The sequence below is a fragment of the Salmo trutta genome, chromosome 9 (assembly GCF_901001165.1).
Source record: "Salmo trutta chromosome 9, fSalTru1.1, whole genome shotgun sequence".
NCBI classification, from domain to species: domain Eukaryota; kingdom Metazoa; phylum Chordata; class Actinopteri; order Salmoniformes; family Salmonidae; genus Salmo; species Salmo trutta.
In genome coordinates this window covers 17908620-17929865 of record NC_042965.1, presented here as the reverse complement: position 1 = coordinate 17929865, position 21246 = coordinate 17908620, and the positions used below count along the sequence as shown (strand labels likewise).

At 42.6% G+C, this 21246-nt stretch overlaps 1 protein-coding gene across 1 annotated transcript in view; it reads left to right on the top strand.

Annotated features, from left to right (window-relative positions):
- The first annotated feature begins 1926 nt into the window (after positions 1 to 1926).
- Positions 1927 to 21246, top strand: part of LOC115200075 (serine/threonine-protein phosphatase 2A 55 kDa regulatory subunit B alpha isoform-like) — a 30482-nt gene continuing 11162 nt past the window's right edge. Inside the window, exons 1-2 of the mRNA XM_029762778.1 lie at positions 1927 to 2425; positions 2909 to 2986. Of these exons, the coding sequence (XP_029618638.1) occupies positions 2419 to 2425; positions 2909 to 2986 (85 nt within the window). The 5' untranslated portion in view covers positions 1927 to 2418. The remainder of the gene's footprint in view (positions 2426 to 2908; positions 2987 to 21246) is intronic.

Here is a 21246-nt window from a genome sequence, read left to right as displayed (position 1 = left end):
ATAGAATGCCTTTGACTAATAGTTAAATGTATTTACCCACATTCATTTAAATTAGCGGAATGTTTGGAAAGTTGTTGTTCACCACACCATTCTAATACCATTAATAACATTAAACAATAACATTCATTTCATTTCAATAACTTTTTGACCACACCCCTTTTGATTGGAACAGAACTTTCCATACATTTTTGCCAATGGTAGAAGTGGTCAGAAAGGACCTGAATGCCAAAACATTTAGAAGATAGAGGTGCTCAAAGTTGACCCGTATACCATGAGACATAATTGTCTTCATCACAAAGCTTGAGATTGATATAATTTAAAAGCTTACAAACAGGGTTGTCAAACAATTTGATAACTTCTTTTTTTTTTTTTTAATGAAATCTGGTCATTTTTTTACCTTTTACATCAATTATCTAAAAACGCATAAACTCAACAACAGCAACAACAAAAAATCTGCATATGTTGTAGCTTAGACCCTATTATTTTACATCATCTGAGGTGTTTGTGTTGTGCCCCCCATCGACAGAGACACAGCATACTCTTGAATACAGGGTGGGTGTATTTCAATCATAGAAATAGAATTCATAGAATGGACATATCTATTCAGACCAGTGTAATTTAGCTGGTACGTCATTGAATTTTAAAATGCATTAAAATTTTGACTTCCAATTACTACCACAAAGATGGATGCAGGTCAACCCACCATTGAATGTGCACCTAAATGGGAATGTCTATTATTTCTAGCGGTTTCCTAAGGAAGATTGACAGTATAATTTAAAACATATTATATTTTTTCAAGTCAACATTATTTGATGTGTGGCCTTCCAACCATCTTTGTGCTACAATTTTAAGGTTTCAAATGTAAATGTTATTCCCATTTTAGTACATTTATCAGCCAAAACATGACACCCACCCTACCCTGTATTTCAGTAATTGCTGTGTCTCAACTGATGGCGGGCACAACACATACCACCTCAGATTATATAAAATTGGGTATAAACTACGACATATTAGTTTACGCATTATAGATTTTTGGATAATTGACACGAATGGCAAATAAAATCCTAATTTATTTGTATTTTCTTTTATTACATAATTATACATTTGTTTGACAAACCTATTTGTAATCTTTTAAATTATATAAATTAAAATGTTAATCTTTTCCAGTGATGAAGGAAGACATGGATGTCTCATGCTATGGTGGAGTATGCAAAATGGGTCAACTTTGAGCACGTCTATCTCCTAAATGTTTTGGCATTCAGTTCCAAAAAGTAACTTTCTGACCACTTCTACCACGTGCAAATATGTATAGAAAGTTTTGTTCAAATCAAAAGGAGTGCGTTCAAAAAGTGATTGAAATCAAATGGAATGACCCTATAATGTTACTGTATTTTTAAGTCAACACATCTCAATACTTTTACGTTTTTAACCCCTAAGGCAAACTCAAGCACTAGCGGTTCTGGGAGGTGGGCCGGGGGGGGGGGGGGGCAGTGCCCCCTGTGACAACAATTTTGGACCCCCTTGTGGCCCCCCTAAATGTGGAGTATGAAATCATTTTTACATAACTAATTTTTGCTATCGTTCTTTTTTTACATCAGTTATTAGACAGTGGCAACTCGGAACACTAATTTAACCCACACATTTTCTAGAGGGACGGCTTTAGGCGGAACACAACAGTATCGTACCACATGCATCTGCATTATGAACATGGTCTTTTGCCTGCTAATGCCTGCAATGCAGTGAAGAAAACGATATGACAACAATAACGTCTAATGTAACAGGCCCCTCTAACAGTACAACTGGCCCCAGCTTGGCCCCCCCAGTTGAAATGGTCTAGAACCGCCACTGAACTCAAGGGGAATCAGATTATTATTATTTATTTGGATGACCTGTTTGAATCATAGGTGGTATTATTTTTGAATGCTTTCCAATGCATTATTCTGATTGGTGATAGCAAAGATGGTCGTGTATGCTGCTCTTTTTGGTGATAAGCAACTATGTAGTGGATCCGTAGTATAGGAGTGGATCACCGACCATTTGTCAGATCAGTGATTCCGTCAAGGAAAAGAGGAAGGATATTATTTAGTATTCGAAAGGGGCCTGTTTTGGATATGGAATCACGCACCTGCCTCTCACTGACGTCAGTGCAGGACCAGGTTGCGCCATTTTGAAAGTAGAATAAGGGAGAGGGAAATAATAGTTGCAAAGTGATCAGAGAAAGCGTTGCTGATTGTCAAAGCATTGCTTAGCAAGATAAGTGACCAGGAGAAGTTGAAGAATAGCAGGGGAAAAGAGCCACACCCTCCATAGGTTCACTTGCACTCTCAGCGAGATTCTGCTTGTACACACCCTAGCCCGGCAAACTGGAAAGATAAGCAAGGGCCCCAACCAAGCCCTCGACAGAGATTCCATCTCACCATGGCAGGTAAAGTTAACTAGCAAGCTAATAATGTCTGATGCATAAATTGAAGGGCTTGTTTATCGCCCATACATTTGCTAAGTTGTTTCGATGTATATTGTCCGCTTTCTTGCCATTTGGAGAGAAGCTAGCTAGCTAACATTAGCCTCCCCCGAGTTGGGCGTGTACTCTGCATGTTGTCCCGCGTATCGGATGCTTCCGCTAGATATAGTTATAGTAGCTAACTGCACCAACAACATTAGCTAGCTAGTTAATGTTAACTAACTAACGTTCTATATTTGCTATCACTTTCTCTGTATTGAAGCTACCAAACAAAGATGTCGATAAATTGCTTAATAGTTGTCTTCTCTGATTATGGAAAGTAGCGTTACTAGATTAGAAAAAAGCTTGCTAACTAGATATAGAAGATTCACATTCATCTTTGACATCAAAGCCATGCATGATGCAGCTTCTGACTTCTAAAGCGTTGCTCTGTTTGTGGGGTTCCAGGAGCCGGCGGCGGGGGCAATGATGTGCAGTGGTGTTTTTCTCAAGTCAAAGGAGCGATTGATGACGATGTGGCTGAAGGTAAGACTGGTGATTCAGGCTCTCCAGACAGCCAGCTACGTTAGTTGATGTGGTCTCGCCAGGGTGCAGTCAATAATGCATTTAGCTAGCTACTGTACAGTGCCTTCAGAAAGTATTCACACCGTTACTTACAGCCTGGATTTAAAATGGATGAAATTGAGATTGTGTGTCACTGATCTACACACTATACCCCATAATGTCAAAGTGGAATTTTGTATGTAGACTTTTTTTGAAATTAATAACCAATTCCAAGCTGAAATGTCTTGAGTCAATAAGTATTTAACCCCTTTGTTATGACAAGCCTAAATAAGTCCAGGAGTAAAAATGTGCATAACAAATCACATAATAATTGGCATGGACTCATGCAATAATAGTGTTTAACATAATTTTTTAATAACTACCTCATCTCTGTACCCCACACATACAATTATCTGTAAGGTCCCTGTCTTGTTTTGCATGGTTTGTACAAAATATTAAAATGCAGTACGACAGGTTATTTATTTATTTATTAGCTAGCTATAACTGGCATGTTCAGTGTCTCCTACTATGATCAAATGAAGATGACCTCTCCACCTGGGTGGTCTTAACCAATCACAGCGCAGTATGATACGGTGGTAAAATGCATCCAATTACAATTCAGTATGTTTACACATGAATATTACATCTTTTAAAATAAAAATGTTTGACATATTCTAAGTGTTTCTTTTGAATACATGCTCTGTAGTTTGAACTCAAGGTAAGTAACCATTTATACTGCACCAACTGAATCAACATAAGACTCTGAAACAATGATTCAGCATACTGTTATGAAGGATTCACTGTAGCAATGACATCTTAACATTTCAAGCAAATGCAATACCAAAGCATTTCAAGTCAACTTTTCAATAACAAGTTTACAGTCTGGAACTCTTTTAGGGCAGCGATCTGCCAACACCCTTTGACATTTCACAGGTTTAGGACAGCTCTGGTCTTCCTGACTTTGTGTGATATGATGCTGAGCATGCTTCTGTGTCAGTCAACAGTTCTTGTGGTGTTGCATGTAAGCATGTTGTGTGTGTTTAGTCCATCACTTTCTCTGTCAGGGGAACAGTTCATCTCATCAGTGGGTTGTTCTTTTGTGTTCAGTAGGCGACGATGATTGCGGCGGTACACTGCTCCTTCTGCGGTGCGGACGTGATATGAACGTTCAGTGTCAGCTGGCTGGATGACGACTGCTGGCTTCCAGAGGCCATGCTCCTGGATTCTAACTGACTCTCCGTCGATCAGTGGTGGCAGTGGTCTAGCTGACCTGTCGTAGTATCGCTTTTGTTGTTGTTGTTGTCTCTGTGCACGTTTTTCATGCATTTCCTTGTTGCTGGCGACCTCAGGTTGCAGCTGCTGGTTGGTGCTGGGAAGCATTGAGCGAAATCTGCGGCTCATCAAAAGCTGGGCTGGTGATTTGAAGTTGTCAACTGGAGTTTTGAGGTATTCAAGGAGACTGAGGTAGGCGTCTCACTTGTCTGCTTTTTATTTGTCCATGAGTGATTTAGCAATCTGCACCAATTTTTCAGCAAGGCCATTACTTTGAGGGTAATATGGTGACGTGTGAACTCCCATGCTTTTGTGAAGGATTCAAACTCATTTGATTTGTAACAGGGGCCATTGTCAGATATTAAAGTCTCTACAATGCCATGCCTGGCAAAGATTGCTTTCAGCTTGTGTAGCACAGCTGCAGATGTGGTGCTGTGAAGCTTGTCGAGTTCGAAGTATCTGCTGCAGTAGTTCACTGTCATGATGTAGTCCTCGTTGTTCCAGGTGAACAGATCGGTTGCCATGATCTGCCAGGGTTGGTCTTGGATACAGTGAGGTAACGCTGGCTCTTTGGTGTTTGAGGGGCGTTGTTCAAGACAGGTGGCACATTTAGCAACAATGTCCTCTATTTGTTTGCACATTTCAGGCCAAAGCAAATGTCCCGTGCTCTCTGTTTGCACTCTTCCATGCCCATGTGTCCAGCATGGATCTTTGTCTCTTCTCTGAGACTGGCAGGAATTATGATTTTTCACTCATTTGAAAATGATTCCGTTGATCTGTGATAGTTCATCACGATGGTTCCAGAACTCTGAGACGCTCTGAGGGCATTTTCTCCTCTCCTCAGGCCATCCATCCTGTATGACTTTCCTCAGCTGTGTGAGTCCTTTTCTGTTTCTGCTCAGATCTCCTTCAGTTATGTTTCACTGTATTGGATCACTCCAATATATTGGTATCACTCTGCGGCGGAGGGATACATTCGAGGTGAAGATTTACAGATTTACTCCCGTGTACACCTGTGTCACGGCTGGGGTCCGCCCCTATATATACACAGTGCCTCGCAAAAGTATTCATCCCCCTTGGCGTTTTTCCTATTCGGTTGCATTGCAACCTGTAATTTTAAATTAGATTTTTATTTGGATTTCTTGTAATGGACATACACAAAATAGTCCAAATTGGTGAAATGAAAAAAATTACTTGTTTTAAAAATGAAAATGGAAAAGTGGTGCGTGCGTATGTATTCACCCCCTTTGCTATGAAGCCCCTAAAAAAGATGTGGTGCAACCAATTACCTTCAGAAGTCATATAATTAGATTGCACACAGGTGGACCTTATTTAAGTGTCACATGATCTCAGTATATATACACCTGTTCTGAAAGGCCCCAGAGTCTGCAACACCACTAAGCAAGGGGTACCACCAAGCAAGTGGCACCATGAAGACCAAGGAGCTCTCCAAACAGGTCAGGGACAAAGTTTTAAAAAATGGAAAGAATATGGCACCACAACAAACCTGCCAAGAGAGGGCTGCCCACCAAAACTCACGGACCAGGCAAGGAGGACATTAATCAGAGAGGCAACAAAGAGACCAAAGACAACCCTGAAGGAGCTGCAAAGCTCTGCAGCGGAGATTGGAGTATCTGTCCATAGGACCACTTTAAGCCGTACTATCCACAGAGCTGGACTTTACAGAAGAGTGCCCAGAAAAAAGCCATCGCTTAAAGAAAAGAATAAGCAAACACGTTTGATGTTCACCAAAAGGCATGTGGGCGACTCCCCAAACATGGAAGAAGATACTCTGGTCAGATGAGACTAAAATATAGCTTTTTGGCCAATAAGGAAAATACTATGTCTGGCGCAAACCCAACACTCCTCATGACCCCGACAACACCATCTCCACAGTGAAGCATGGTGGTGGCAGCATCATGCCGTGGGGATGTTTTTCATCGGCAGGGACAGGGAAACTGGTCAGAATTGAAGGAATGATGGATGACGCTAAATACAGGGAAATTCTTGAGGGAAACCTGTTTGTCTTCCAGAGATTTGAGACTGGGCCGGAGGTTCACCTTCCAGCAGCACAATGACCCTAAGCATACTGCTAAAGCAACACGAGGGGTTTAAACAGAAACATTTAAATGTCTTGGAATGGCCTAGTCAAAGCCCAGACCTCAATCCAATTGAGAATCTGTGGTATGACTTAAAGATTGCTGTACACCAGCAGAACCCATCCGACTTGAAGGAGCTGGAGCAGATTTGCCTTGAAGAATGGACAAAAATTCCAGTGGCTAGATGTGCCAAGCTAATAGAAACATACCCCAAGAGACTTGTAGCTGTAATTGCTTCAAAAGGTGTCTCTACAAAGTATTGAATTTGGACGGTGAATAGTTATGCATGCTCAAGTTGTTTTTTTGTCTTTATTTCTTGTTTGTTTCACAATAATAAAAAAAAAAAATCTTCAATATGGTAGGCATGTTGTGTAAATCATATGATAAAACCCCCCCCAAAAAATATATTTTAATTCTAGGTTGTAAGGCAACAAAATAGGAAAAATGCCAAGGAGGGTGAATACTTTCGCAAGCCGCTGTCGATCCCATGGCCGCGACACACATTCTCTTTCATTTTCTCTGTGGACGTCCATATCGTTTGAGCTACAAACTTTCTGAAGTTTGCTTGGGATGTGTAATATCTTGTGTGGAAGTATACTCACTGGCTGTTTGCAGCCTGGAGCAACTGGCTTAATGGCCAGCCCCTCTTGAGTGCTCCACCCACTGCGCGCGGTTGATCTGTATCTTCCGTCCATGGTTTGTCTTGTGTTTTGTTAGTGTTACACTACGACTCCATGTGCATTCATTAGTATGGTGGCTCATGCTTTCACAAATTGTAATTGACCATGCACAACTTGCCGACTGGCTTGTTCTAAGTGTTTGTTGTGAATTGCTTTAACGTGCTGCTAATTATCCTGCAGGGTTTTTTCTTGTTCTTACCCCTGCAGAGTGTAAGAGTATCGTGGTGGGCTTCCACTACATTGAGACATTAACTCTGGAGTTCCTTAATGGAGTTACTTCATCATATACTGCTGTTTTTACTGCTTGGATATTAAAGGTAATATTGTAGTCAAAAAAACAACATATAAATCAAATCCATTACCTGGTTGCTGTTTTTTTTGTCTGCCTGTTTATCCCACACGGGTCTTCTCCAGTTTTTGCAGAGTTACTTGGTAATTTATCCCTCATCGGGTTCCTATTCCTCCAAGCGGGTCACGACATAAGCTCTCCAAGGGCGTCGGACCCTTGCTCTGTGTCCTTGTTGGCTTACCTGAGCTTATGGCTTCCCTTTGACAGGTGTGATGGTGGCATTCCCCCTGGGGATCTGCATACTTTGTGTATGCACTGCCTGGGTTTGAGCCAGGAGTGACTGGAGATCTCCTCACTCCTGGACAAGGGTGCTATCCGCATTATCGAGACATCAGAACGGCTAAGTGGGTTCTACTCCACTTATTTTGGGGTCCCAAAAAGAGACAGAGGGTTTTTACCGTTTCTGGACCTCATCAATACACTAAAGTTCTGAGCTGTACTGCTGGCTCTGCAGTGTTTCCTTCCACATCTGAAGAGAAGACATGTCCTGGTGAGAACAGACAACACCACAGTGGTGGCTTACATCAACCATCAGGGTGGCCTGAGGTCCCACCACCTCCATCTTATGGCACTGGAGCTCCTTCCCTGGGCTCAGGGACGTCTAGCGTCTCTACGCGCAGCACACTTACCTGGCATCCTGAATGTGGCAGAGGATATGCTGTCGAGGGAGGGCCCGCCACCTTGGGACTGGAGCCTACATCCCCAGGTCGTGCAGCACCTGTGCGACAAGTTTGGGAGGGTGCAGGTGGACCTGTTTTCCTCCCTGGGAAATACACACTGCCCCCTGTGGTACTGCATGTCGGATCCACCAGGGCCTCTGGGCTTGGATGCTCTGGCTCACGATTGGCCAGGGCTGGAACTTTACGTATTCCCCCCTCTTTTTCCCCCAATCCAGGCTGTGCTGGACAGGACCAGGATGGCGGTGCATCGTCTGCTGCTGGTGGCCCCATTCTGGCCCAGATGACCCTGGTTCAGCCTTCTCCTGTTGTCTGGGACACCTTGGCATCTGCTCCTGAGACCCGATCTGCCGGGGAACTCGGTGGCGTCCGAGAACGGCACCATTGGTACATGTTAGGACTACAGGAGTGCGTAATGAACGCCATGCAGAGCGCAAGGGCACCGGTTACAACCGCGGCATACCAGTTGCGCTGGCGGTTGTTCTGCTCTAGGTGCACAGGTATTGAGGTTGTGCAGTATGTCCTCCAATACCTACAGTCTCGCTTGGATGAGGGCCCAGGCAGCCTCTACTCGGAGAGGGTATTTGGTTCCTATATCTGCCTGCCATGTGGGGTGGATGGACAGGTCGGTGGGGCGCTATCCCTTGTTTTCCAGGTTTATGAAGGGGGTTCGTCGCCTGCGTCCAGCTATGACCGGCTCAAGGGCGAGCTGGGATCTGGGTGGGGTTTTGACAAAGCCGATTTTCGAACCGTTGGTGTCTGCCTCCCTGAAACACCTTTTATGAAGGTGGTTTTCTTGGTAGCGATTACTTCAATGAAGAGGGTGGGTGAGCTCCGTGCTTTTTCGGTAAGTTCTGAGTGCTACCGGATGGACCCTGGTGGGAGGAGTATATCTCTCTGTCCCAACCCTTCATTCCTCCCGAAGGTTCTGCTTATGACCCCCGGCAGGGAGTCTGGGCCTCCCTCCGGAATGTTGTGCCCTGTGCGGGCACTGGCTGCCTATGTGGAGCGGTCATGGTCAGTGAGAACAACAGACCAGCTCTTTGTCTGCTATGCTGAGAGAGTCCTGGGGGCTAGTTTATCAAAGCAGAGGCTCTCTCATTGGATCGTGGACACGATTACGACAGCATACTGCCTGGCTGGGATCTGTGGTGGCACATTCAACACGAGGTATGGCTGTATCCTGGGCACTACTGAGATCAGTACCCCTCGCTGATATCTGTGCTGCACCCAGCTGGGCTTGCTCTTGCACTTTTGCTAGGTACTATCGGCTAAATGTGGCATCTCCCTCTGTGGTTGGTTCTGCGGTCCTGGGCGTCGCCCCTTCCACATTGACGGCCCCTGCTTCTCCATCCTGCACTGGGACTTTGCTGCTGGCTGGCCAGGTCCCTCTAGCATCGACTAATCTGGTACGGGTGTACTGATATAGTGGAGTGATCCAATATAGTGAAACATAACGAAGGTTACGTATGTAACCACGGTTATGTGAGCTATATGGATCACTCCAATCGTCTACGGTGCTTTAGTTGCCTCAAATTATGTAGAGAATGTGTGTCACGGCCATGGGGTCTATATATAGATATAGGGGTGGACCCCAGCCGTGACACAGTTGTACATGACAGTAAATCTGTAAATCCTCACCTAGGATGTATCCCTCCACCGCGGAGTGATACCAATATATTGGAGTGATCCATATAGCTCACATAACCATGGTTACATACATTGCCTTCGTTTTGTGTCACTAACTGGTAAGTTGCTGTACACAGTGTGCACTTGCATGTCCATGCCTTCACTGAGGCTGCTGTCCTTGTAGGTAAGAAACTTCCTAGAGTGTGTGTCTGCGACAGGGATGTCTTTGCCTAAACAGTGAGTGATTGTGAGGTCGTATTTTTGTAGTTACATGATCATTCTCTGTAGCCTTGGCAGGGCAGCGGCTAGCGGTTTTCTCAGGGTTGACTCGAGGGGCTTGTGGTCGGATTCCACAATGACCAACCATTCATATACATACTGATGGAAATGCTTACATCCGAACAGAATGGAGTACAGCTCCTTTTCGATTTGAGCATAGTTGATTTCACAGTCTGAGATATTTGGAAGCGTAGCCGATGGGCTTTCCTTATTGCAGTAGCACTGCACCTAGTCCATACTTTGAAGCATCCACTTGGAGTCTGAGCTCTTTGTTGGGGTCGTAGTAGGCAAGGATTGGTCTTTGTTCTCTCGTGATCAAGTCTTTCACTCTCTGGAATGCAATGTCTTGCTGCTTGTCCCAGATGAACTCACTTGACTGCTTTTGCAGCTGATGCAGGGGTGCATTAGCATTGAAGAGGCTGGGGGCGAACTTGGATAAATAGTTGACCATGCCAAGCACTGTTTCCAGTTCTGCACAGTTCATTGGTGGCTCCATTTCTTTTATGTCTGAGATCTTCTGTGGATCTGGCTTGATTTCATTCGCTGTGAGATGTCCGAAGTAGCTGATGTCTGTAGCGCCGGCTGTACTCTTCTCGGGGTTGAGCCGGACTCCTCTCTCGCGGGACCTTGGCAGCATCGCGCGAAGGTTTCTGTCGTGTTCCTCTTTGGTTCGACCATAGACAAGGATGTTGTCCACAACTCCGTCGAGGCCTTGGTACACTTCGTCGATCTTTCGCTGAAACTCGTCTTGGGCTGAGATGATCCCAAAAGGCCATGAAACCTGTAGCGTCCAAACATTTTTGAACTTTGTGAGCTTAGATGACTCTGCTGTGCGCTTTATAGCCCAGTAGCCTGATCTGGCGTCCATGACACTGAAGTAGCATGCTTGTGATGCCATCTAGCATCGGTAATGGGGGCATTTGATAGCCTTGTTCAAGTCTCTTGGGTCGAGACATACTCTGAACTTGCCTGTGCGTTGTTTCTCCAACACCACAAACGCGTTTACCCAATCTGTCGGTTCTGTAACCTTGGTGACTGTCAGATTGCTCCATGCTATCCTACTCTTTCTTCAGATGGGCGTGGAGAGCAAGGGGAATCTTTCTCGGTGGGTAGACCACAGGGGTTGCGTCTGGGTCAAGATGAATGGTACGTTCTCCTGGGAATAGTCCTAATCCTTTAAAAACTAGCTTAATGAGGTCCATGTCTAAACATGCTTTAAGACCTACCACTGCAGGTGCTCGAGTGTCAACAATGTAAAAGTCCAACATCATGTCACTTTCCTTGTATTTACATTTGAATGTGAATGTGCTTTTTACTAGGAGCTCTTCACCACCATAACCAGTCAGTCTGCAGCTCGCACTCAGATGTCAAGCTGCACTACTTATTCAGAGGAATAATGTTTACTTGTGCACCAGTGTCTAGCTTGAACTTTAGCTTTTTGCCTTGTGTTCCTATCTCAATGTCAGCAAAGGCTTGCTCTTTCTCATATTAGGTTTTTCTGTCACTGAATCAAACAGTTCATCAGCATTTGACTCTTTGATTGACATTTCATCTTCACTCACTACGTGTACTGTTATTTTCATGGTAATCTCTGCACATTTCTGGAAAGTGATTCCATTTTCAACATTTAGTACACTCTTTGCCTTTAGCTGGGCAATTTTCCTGTTCGCCATGCACTTTGTATCCACATGTTTTGAGTCTGTGTTGCTGTGTTTTGGAGTTCTGTCTCTCTCTATTCTGAAGCGTGCTCTCTGGGCACCGGAGGTGTGCTTTGATATCTGCCTGACTGCGTGCACTGCTTGTTCAAGTGATGCGCTCGTGCTGCCGCACGAAATGGTTTTAATCTGAACGTGTGTTAGCTCGTTAGATCTGGCTATGTGAGATCTGGCTAGCTTTGTCCAGCGTTAGCTCAGACCCAACATTCAGAAGTTTCTCTCTCACTCGCGGTGAGTGTATTCAAAAATACAATATGGTCCCTGACCATCTCATCCTTGTTTGCATTATCACAGTCTTTCACAAGCAGACGCAGCTCAGTCACAAACTGTTCAAACGATTCGCTAGCTCCCTGTACTTTCTCATGGAATTTGTACCTAGCGAAAATCCTATTGGTCTTCGGCACAACATATGCTTCAAAACGATCGTAGTATGTTTTCAGTACCTTTTTGATTGTCTCGGTAAGTGTCCATGTGTTGTAAATATCGCTCCCTTTTTCACCGATCCAGAGGAGCAGGTAGCTGCACTTTTCCTCTTCTCTTTCCTTCAGAGGACCCGTGAACATTAGCTCCACATGATGTTTGAACTAACGCCATGCATCGGGTAAGTTTGTAGGCTCCCAGTCCATTCGCTACCTGCCGTTGGTGCGGCAGGTAGCCTAGTGGTTAGAGCATTGGGCCAGTAACCAAAAGGTTGCTAGATCAAATCCCCCAAGCTGGTAAAGGTAAAAATCTGTTGTTCTGCCCCTGAACAAGGCAGTTAACCTCTTACGTCTCGATGTTCCGCTAGCGGAACGTCTGCTCCAATATCCAATGATGGGCGGGGCGCGAAATACAAACTCCTCTAAAATCCGAAAACTTCCACTTTTCAAACATATGACTATTTTACAGCTATTTAAAGACAAGACTCTCGTTAATCTAACCACACTGTCCGATTTCAAAAAGGCTTTACAGCGAAAGCAAAACATTAGATTATGTCAGCAGAGTACCCAGCCAGAAATAATCAGACACCCATTTTTCAAGCTAGCATATAATGTCACAAAAAACAAAACCACAGCTAAATGCAGCACTAACCTTTTATGATCTTCATCAGATGACACACCTAGGACATTATGTTATACAATACATGCATGTCTGTTCAATCAAGTTCATATTTATATCAAAAACCAGCTTTTTACATTAGCATGTGACGTTCAGAACTAGCATTCCCACCGAACACTTCCGGTGAATTTACAAAATTACTCACGATAAACGTTCACAAAAAGCATAACAATTATTTTAAGAATTATAGATACAGAACTCCTCTATGCACTCGATATGTCCGATTTTAAAATAGCTTTTCGGATGAAGCACATTTTGCAATATTCTAAGTACATAGCCCGGCATCACAGGGCTAGCTATTTAGACACCCAACCAGTTTAGCCTTCACCAAAATCACATTTCCTATAAGAAAAATGTTATTACCTTTCCTGTTCTTCGTCAGAATGCACTCCCAGGACTTCTACTTCAATAACAAATGTTGGTTTGGTCCCAAATAATCCATCGTTATGTTCCATCAACAACGTTTTGTTTGTGCGTTCTAGACACTATCCCAATGGTAAATCACGGTCACGAGCATGGCGCAGAACGTGACAAAAAAATTCTAAATATTCCATTACCGTACTTCGAAGCATGTCAACCGCTGTTTAAAACCAATTTTTATGCAATTTATCTCGTAGAGAAGCGATAATATTCCGACCGGGAATCTGCATGTCTGTAAACTGAGGGAAAAACCGAAAGCCGGGGGCGGGGCAGGTCGCGAGCGTAAGCATTTCCCCACTGAGAGACCACTTAGCTTTTGCTCTCCTTTGTTTCAGCCAGGGCTTTGAATTACGTCATTCCTGTTTTTCCCGGGCTCTGAGAGCCCATTGGAGACGTGGGTATTGTCACGTAACAGCAGAGATCCTTAGTTTTTGGAAGAGATGTCAAAGAAAGCAAATAAATGGTCAGACAGGGTACTTCCTGAACAGAACCTTCTCAGGTTTTTGCCTGCCATAGGAGTTCTGTTATACTCACAGACACCATTCAAACAGTTTTAGAAACTTTGGAGTGTTTTCTCTCCAAAGCTAATAATTATATGCATATTCTAGTTTCTGGGCAGGACTAATAATCAGATTAAATCGGGTACGTTTTTTATCCAGCCGTGAAAATACTGCCCCCTAGCCATAAGAGGTTAATCCACTGTTCTTAGGCTGTCATTGTAAATAAGAATTTGTTCTTAACCTTTATTTAACTAGGCAAGTCAGTTAAGTTAGGAAAAAAATTTGAGGTGAATGAACTCCAGCAAAGTCCATCTTTTAGTAATTTTACTCTGACACCATATCTTGTTTTTGCACGCTTTGTACAAAATAATAAAATGCAGTACAACAGGACTGCATTTATTAGCTAGCTATAACTGGCATGTTCACATGTCTCATACCATGATCAACCGAAGATTACATTTGACATTTTAGTAATTTAGCAGACGCTCTTATCCAGAGCGACTTACAGTAGTGAATGCATACATTTCATACAATTTTTTCTCCGTACTGGTCCCCCGTGGGAATCGAACCCACAACCCTGGCGTTGCAGACACCATGCTCTACCAACTGAGCCTCACGGGACTGAGCCACACGGGACCACCCAGGTGGTGAAGATGACCTCACCACCTGGGTGGTCTTAACCAATCAGCGCAGTATGATACAGCGGTAAAATGCATCCTATTACAATTCGGTATGTTTACGCATGAATATTACAGTCCCTCAGTCAAGTAGTGAATTTCAAGCACAAAGGCAAGGGAGGTTTTTCAATGCCTTGCAAATTAGGGCACCGATTAGTAGATGTGTTTTAAAAATCAATACAGGCATCCTTCCTAACTCCGTTGCCGAAGAGGAAGGAAACTGCTCACCTGTCAGGTGGATGGATAATCTTTTGGCAAAGGATAAATGCTCATTAACAGGGATGTAAATAAGTTTGTGTCCAAAATCTGAGACAAATAAGCTTTTTGTGAGTATGGAACATTATTGTTCAGTATAGTTACTCCACAATATGAACCTAAATAACAAAATGAAAAGAGAGCCTGTATAGTATACAAATATTCCAAAACATGCATCCTGTTTGTAAATAGGAATTTAAGTAATACCCCAAAAAATGTGGCAAAGAAATTACGTTTTTGTCCTGAATGCACTCAAATCAAGTTGTATTTGTTACATGCTTGGTAAACAACAGGTGTAGACTAACAGTGGAATGCTTACTTACTAGCTATTCCCAACAATGCAGAGAAAAAAATATATAATATTTACATTTTAGTCATTTAGCAGACGCTCTTATGCAGAGCGACTTACAGTAATGAATGCATACATTTCTTACATTTCATTTCATGCATTTTTTTTTTAGTACTGGGCCCCCGTGGGAATCAAACCCACAACCCTGGCGTTGCACACACCATGCTCTATCAACTGAGCCACAGGGATTACACAGGGAATAAATACACAATGAGTAAGGAAAACTTGGCTATATACACAGAGTACCCGTACTGAGTCTCCGGGGGTAGAAGGTAATTTTGAGGTGGTTATGTACAAATAGGTAGGGATACAGTGACTAAGCAACAGGAAAGATAAAAAAGTAACAGCAGCATATGTGATGAGTCAAAAATATTATTTTACCTTTTTTTTATTAATCATGTAACAATTAACTCATTAGGAATTTGGGGCACCACGGAAGAAGTTGTTTAACGAGTTACCATCTCCCGAATTAAACTCTAGATGATATATAATATATATGTAATTTACTAATCATTACCTCATATCAGTCTTATTCTGAACGTCGCAGACTTCTTGAATCCGCAAGAACCCCAGCTTTTCTGATTCATTCAGTACTACACAAATTGATTTAATAATTGATTTACTAACTCAATAATAGCAAAGAATACACATACACACTTACAGTGGCTTGCGAAAGTATTCACCCCCTTGGCATTTTTCCTATTTTGTTGCCTTAAAACCGGGAATTAAAATGTATTGTTTTGGGGGGGTTTGTATCATTTGATTTACACAACATGCAGATGCAAAATATTTTTCATTGTGAAATAAGACAAAAAAACAGAACTTGAGCGTGCATAACTATTCACCCCCCCCCTAAAGTCAATACTTTGTGGAGCCACCTTTTGCAGCAATTACAGCTGCAAGTCTCTTGGGGGTATGTCTCTATAAGCTTGGCACATCTAGCCACTGGAATTTTTGCCCATTCTTCAAGGCAAACTGCTCTAGCTCATTCAAGTCGGATGGGTTCCGCAGGTGTACAGCAATCTTTAAGTCATACCACATATTCTCAATTGGATTGAGGTCTGGGCTTTGACTAGGCCATTCCAAGACATGTAAATGTTTCCCCTTTAACCACTCGAGTGTTGCTTTAGCAGTATGCTTAGGGTCATTGTCCTGCTGGAAGGTGAACCTCCGTCCCATTCTCAAATCTCTGGAAGACTGAAAAAGGTTTCCCTCAAGAATTTCCCTGTATTTAGCGTCATCCATCATTCCTTCAATCTGACCAGTTTCCCAGTCCCTGCCGATGGAAAAACATCCCCATAGCATGATGCTGGCACCACCGTGCTTCACTGTGGGGATGGTGTTATCGGGGTCATGAGGAGTGTTGGGTTTGCGCCAGACATAGCATTTTCCTTAATGGCCAAAAAGCTATATTTTAGTCTCATCTGACCAGAGTACCTTCTTCCATATGCCTTTGGTGAACACCAAACGTGTTTGCTAATTTCTTTCTTTAAGCAATGGCTTTTTTTCTGGACACACTTCCGTAAAGCCCAACTCTGTGTAGAGTACGGCTTAAAGTGGTCCTATGGACAGATACTCCAATCTCAGTTGTAGGGCTTTCCAGTTCCTTCAGGGTTATCTTTGGTCTCTTTGTTGCCCCTCTGATTAATGCCCTCTTTGCCTGGTCTGTGAGTTTTGGTGGGCGGCCCTCTCTTGGCAGGTTTGTTGTGGTGCCATATTCTTTCCGTTTTTTTTATAATGGCTTTAATGGTGCTCCATGGGATGTTGAAAGTTTATTTTTATAACCCTGATCTGTACTTCTCCACAACTTTGTCCCTGACCTGTTTGCAGAGCTCCTTGGTCTTCATGGTGCAGACTCTGGGGCCTTTCAGAACCGATGTATGTGGGATATATTATACTGAGATCATGTGACACTTAAAGTCCACCTGTGCGCAATCTAATTATGTGACTTCTGAAGGTAATTGGTTGCACCAGATCTTATTTAGGGGCTTCATAGCAAAGGGGGTATATACATAAGCATGTACCACGTTTCAGTTTACTTTTTTTTTTAAACAAGTAATTTTTTTCACTTCACAAATTTGGACTATTTTGTCTATGTCCATTACATGAAATCCAAATAAAAATCCATTTAATTACAGGTTGTAATGCAACAAAATAGGAAAAACACCAAGGTGGATGAATACTTTTGCAAGGCACTGTACATGATACAAAAGTCCCTAGTGGACTGACAAGATATGATGGCATGTTACACATATGGAGAGGGAGGGGTCGATAGAGGGAGAGACTTATCGTACATTTGGAAACTACCCTCAAAGTATTCAGAATACTTAGCACCCTATCCACCGCCCATTTGGATAAGAAATGCATTGTATATATGTATGTGTAGATGTCTTTGTTTGTCCTCTCTCTGTTGAACCAATCAACCCTTCTATGGGGACGAGGTAGATGTAGTTCACGTTTCCGTGAAAGGCTTGTCTACCAGAGGTCACAATGTCCTTTAGTTGTAGAGCTTATCTGATAGTGGAGGGTTCAAATAGAACAGACTAAAATGCACCAGTGATTGTCTGAGATGTGATTTCTTCCTTCCCATCTTGTCTTTAGTCAAAGTTCTAGGACCACTTTTTCATGCACAGCTGCAGACTGAATGTTTCTGGTCTTGTAGTGGGGGTTATTTTCTCACCTCGTGTTGGTTTTCAAAGTTTCCAACCATTTCATAACGTTCAGCTCACCCTGTCCATCTACCGTCTCACATTTTCTTGTCTGATATGTTAATTCTTAGCGAGTCCTTTTAAGCACACTGGTCGGAAAGGCGGTTCCATCACACTGACATGCTCTTCTGACCTCATTAGGGGTGTGTCTTAGTTCATGTGCAGCGGACATGAAAAACCATTATCTCATCAGAAAACAAATCACATTCCTATCATAACACACATAGTTTAATGGTTCTTCTTATTGTATTAACCTCCTGTTGGATGGAAACTTCACAGCTAGAATGTGTTTCCTTCCTAAGTTAGTATTTTAGTTATACAGTTTTTAATGACATCACAAAATTAAAATCAGTATGACAGGATTATTCTTTAGATCCCCACGGACCATTTTTAACAATTATTTTAATAATTATAGATACAGAACTCCTCTATGCACTCGCTATGTCCGATTTTTAAAATAGCTTTTCGGTGAAAGCCCATTTTGCAATATTCTAAGTAGATAGCCCGGCATCACAGGGCTAGCTATTTAGACACCCACCAAGTTTAGCCCTCACCAAAGTCAGATTTACTATAAGAAAAATGTTATTACCTTTGCTGTTCTTCGTCAGAATGCACTCCCAGGACTCAATAACAAATGTTGGTTTGGTTCAAAATAACCCATAGTTATATCCAAATAGTGGCGTTTTGTTAGTGCGTTCAAGACACTATCCAAGGGTGACGAAGGGTTACGCGCCCGACGCGTTTCGTGACAAAAAAATTCGAAATATTCCATTACCGTACTTCGAAGCATGTCAACCGCTGTTTAAAATCAATTTTTTTGCAATTTTTCTCGTAAAAAAGCGATAATATTCCGACCGGGAATCTGTGTTTTAGTTCAAAGAGAGGGAAAGTAAAAACATGAGGTCGCCCCGTGCACGCGCCTCAGTCTGATGGTCCCCTGATAGACCACTTACCAAAGGCGCTAATGTTTTTCAGCCAGCGGCTGGAATTACATCATTCAGCTTTTTCCCGGGTTCTGAGAGCCTATGGGAGCCGTAGGAAGTGTCACGTTACAGCAAAGATCCTAAGTTTTCAATAAACAGAGCCAAGAAGCCTAAGGAATGGTCAGAGAGGGTACTTCCTGTACAGAATCTTCTCAGGTTTTTGCCTGCCATATGAGTTCTGTTATACTCAGACACCATTCAAACAGTTTTAGAAACTTTAGGGTGTTTTCTATCCAAAGCCAATAATTATATGCATATTCTAGTTTCTGGGCAGGAGTAATAATCAGATTAAATCGGGTACGTTTTTTATCCGGCCGTGAAAATACTGCCCCCTAGCCATAACAGGTTAAGGTGAGCATACACTCGGCTACGCTTTACCACCTGGTTAATTCCTTTCACGTTCCAGCTAATAAAGCATGTGGAGCCTAGAGTATGTGAATTAGGCAGTCATAGTAATCAGAAATGAATGTTAGTATGATCACATGGCCAGTGTGCTGAAAGGTCAGAGAAAGAAAATAAAAAAACGTTAAAAACAACAAAATACCCAGAAACCCTTGGACCCCTATGCTGGCCTTCCCCCTGTTGGAAGACTGCATCCACCTCTCCTGGACTAGAGCAAAATGCTAGTGTGAGAAGACAACATGGGGTACAAAATCTGTTCTAGAATCTTAAAGGGGCAGTAGCATAAATTGGGTGTACAATTTTCAATTACAGCATTATTTAATCTGCAGTTAATCTTCTGGTATTTATTCTGTTACTATTAACATGTAAATATTATTGGTATCTTCTGATTAGAATTTGTCATTTAACTAAACGCAATCTATTAGCTACCAATATGTAGCTACTGATTATAAGTAATTTTGATGCAATGGCTTGTCCTGCACTTTGTAAAAACCCAGAGTTCATTGGGTGAATGTTGGGGGAAAAATATTGGTTCCTTTCTAAACAGCAATGTGAATGCAAAGAGGACTCAGACCACCAAATAAGTGAAGTGTACTGGCAAAAGAGTTGAGTCCTCATTCAAAGGGAAGTGTGAATATGAAGATAACGCAGTTCTTTAGCTTATTTCTTACCCCAGAGTTAACTTTAAAGAACACTGAGATCGGTTATTTTAAATGGGGTGTTTTCACATATCATCCTATGACTTGGGTGGCTGGAGTCTTTGACAATTTTTAGGGCCTTCCTCTGACAACGCCTGGTATAGACGTCCTGGATGGCAGGGAGCTCGGCCCCAGTGCTGTACTGGGCCGTACACACTACCCTCTGTAGCGCCTTGCGGCCGGATGCCAAGCAGTTGCCATACCAAGAGGTGATGCAGCCAGTCGAAATGCTCTCAATGGTGCAGCTGTAGAAATCTTTGAGGATGCCAAATCTTTTCAGCCTCCTGAGGGGGAAGAGGTGGTGTTGTACCCTCTTATAAGCACAGGAAAAATCCTAGGAAAAACTGGTTGTCTGGTTTTCAATAGACACTGGGAGACAAATTCACTTTTTCAGCAAGACGATAAACACAAGGCTAAATCTACACTGGAGTTCCTTACCAAGATGACATTGAATGTTTGAGTGGCCTAGTCACAGTTTTGACTTAAATTGGCTTAAAAATCTACGGCAAGACTTGAAAATGACTGTCTAGCAATGATCAACAATCAACTTGACAGAGCTTGAAGAATTAAAAAAAAGATTGGGCAAATATTTTACAATCCAGGTGTGCAAAGCTCTTAGAGACTTACCCCAAAAGACTCACAGCTGTAATTGCTGCCAAAGGTGGTTCTACAAAGTATTAACTCAGGGATGTGAATACTTACGTAAATGAGATGTCTGTATTTATTTTCAACAAATGTGCAAAAAGTTCTAAAAACGTGTTTTCACTCTGTCATTATGGGGTATGGTATGTAGATGGGTGAGGGAAAAACATCTATTTAATCAATTTTGAATTCAGGCTGTAACGCAACAAGATGTGGAATGACTACTTTCTGAAGGCACTGTATGTTCAGACTGACAATCAGTCCCTGATTCACTTTCACTTCTCCTCACCAAACACCATATACCCACCAAAACATGTCCACAAATAAAGGGGCATGACACTTTTTTATTGATTGTGTCCCCCAATGGAAAGGTAAGATCATGTTGGGTGACCTCCGTTGAAGTGTATGAATGGCTAGAGCTGAGTGTGCTTGATCATGTGTGCACATTACAAGATTCTGTTTACAGTACAGGCTTTGCCTGAGAACAAGCGTAACAACACGGATTAGGTCAGAATCTGAGAGCAAGCGTAACAACACGGATTAGGTCAGAATCTGAGAACAAGCGTAACAAAACGGATTAGGTCAGAATCTGAGAACAAGCGTAACAAAACGGATTAGGTCAGAATCTGAGAACAAGCGTAACAAAACGGATTAGGTCAGAATCTGAGAACAAGCATAACAAAACGGATTAGGTCAATCTGAGAACAAGCATAACAAAACGGATTAGGTCAGAATCTGAGAACAAGCGTAACAAAACGGATTAGGTCAGAATCTGAGAACAAGCGTAACAAAACGGATTAGGTCAGAATC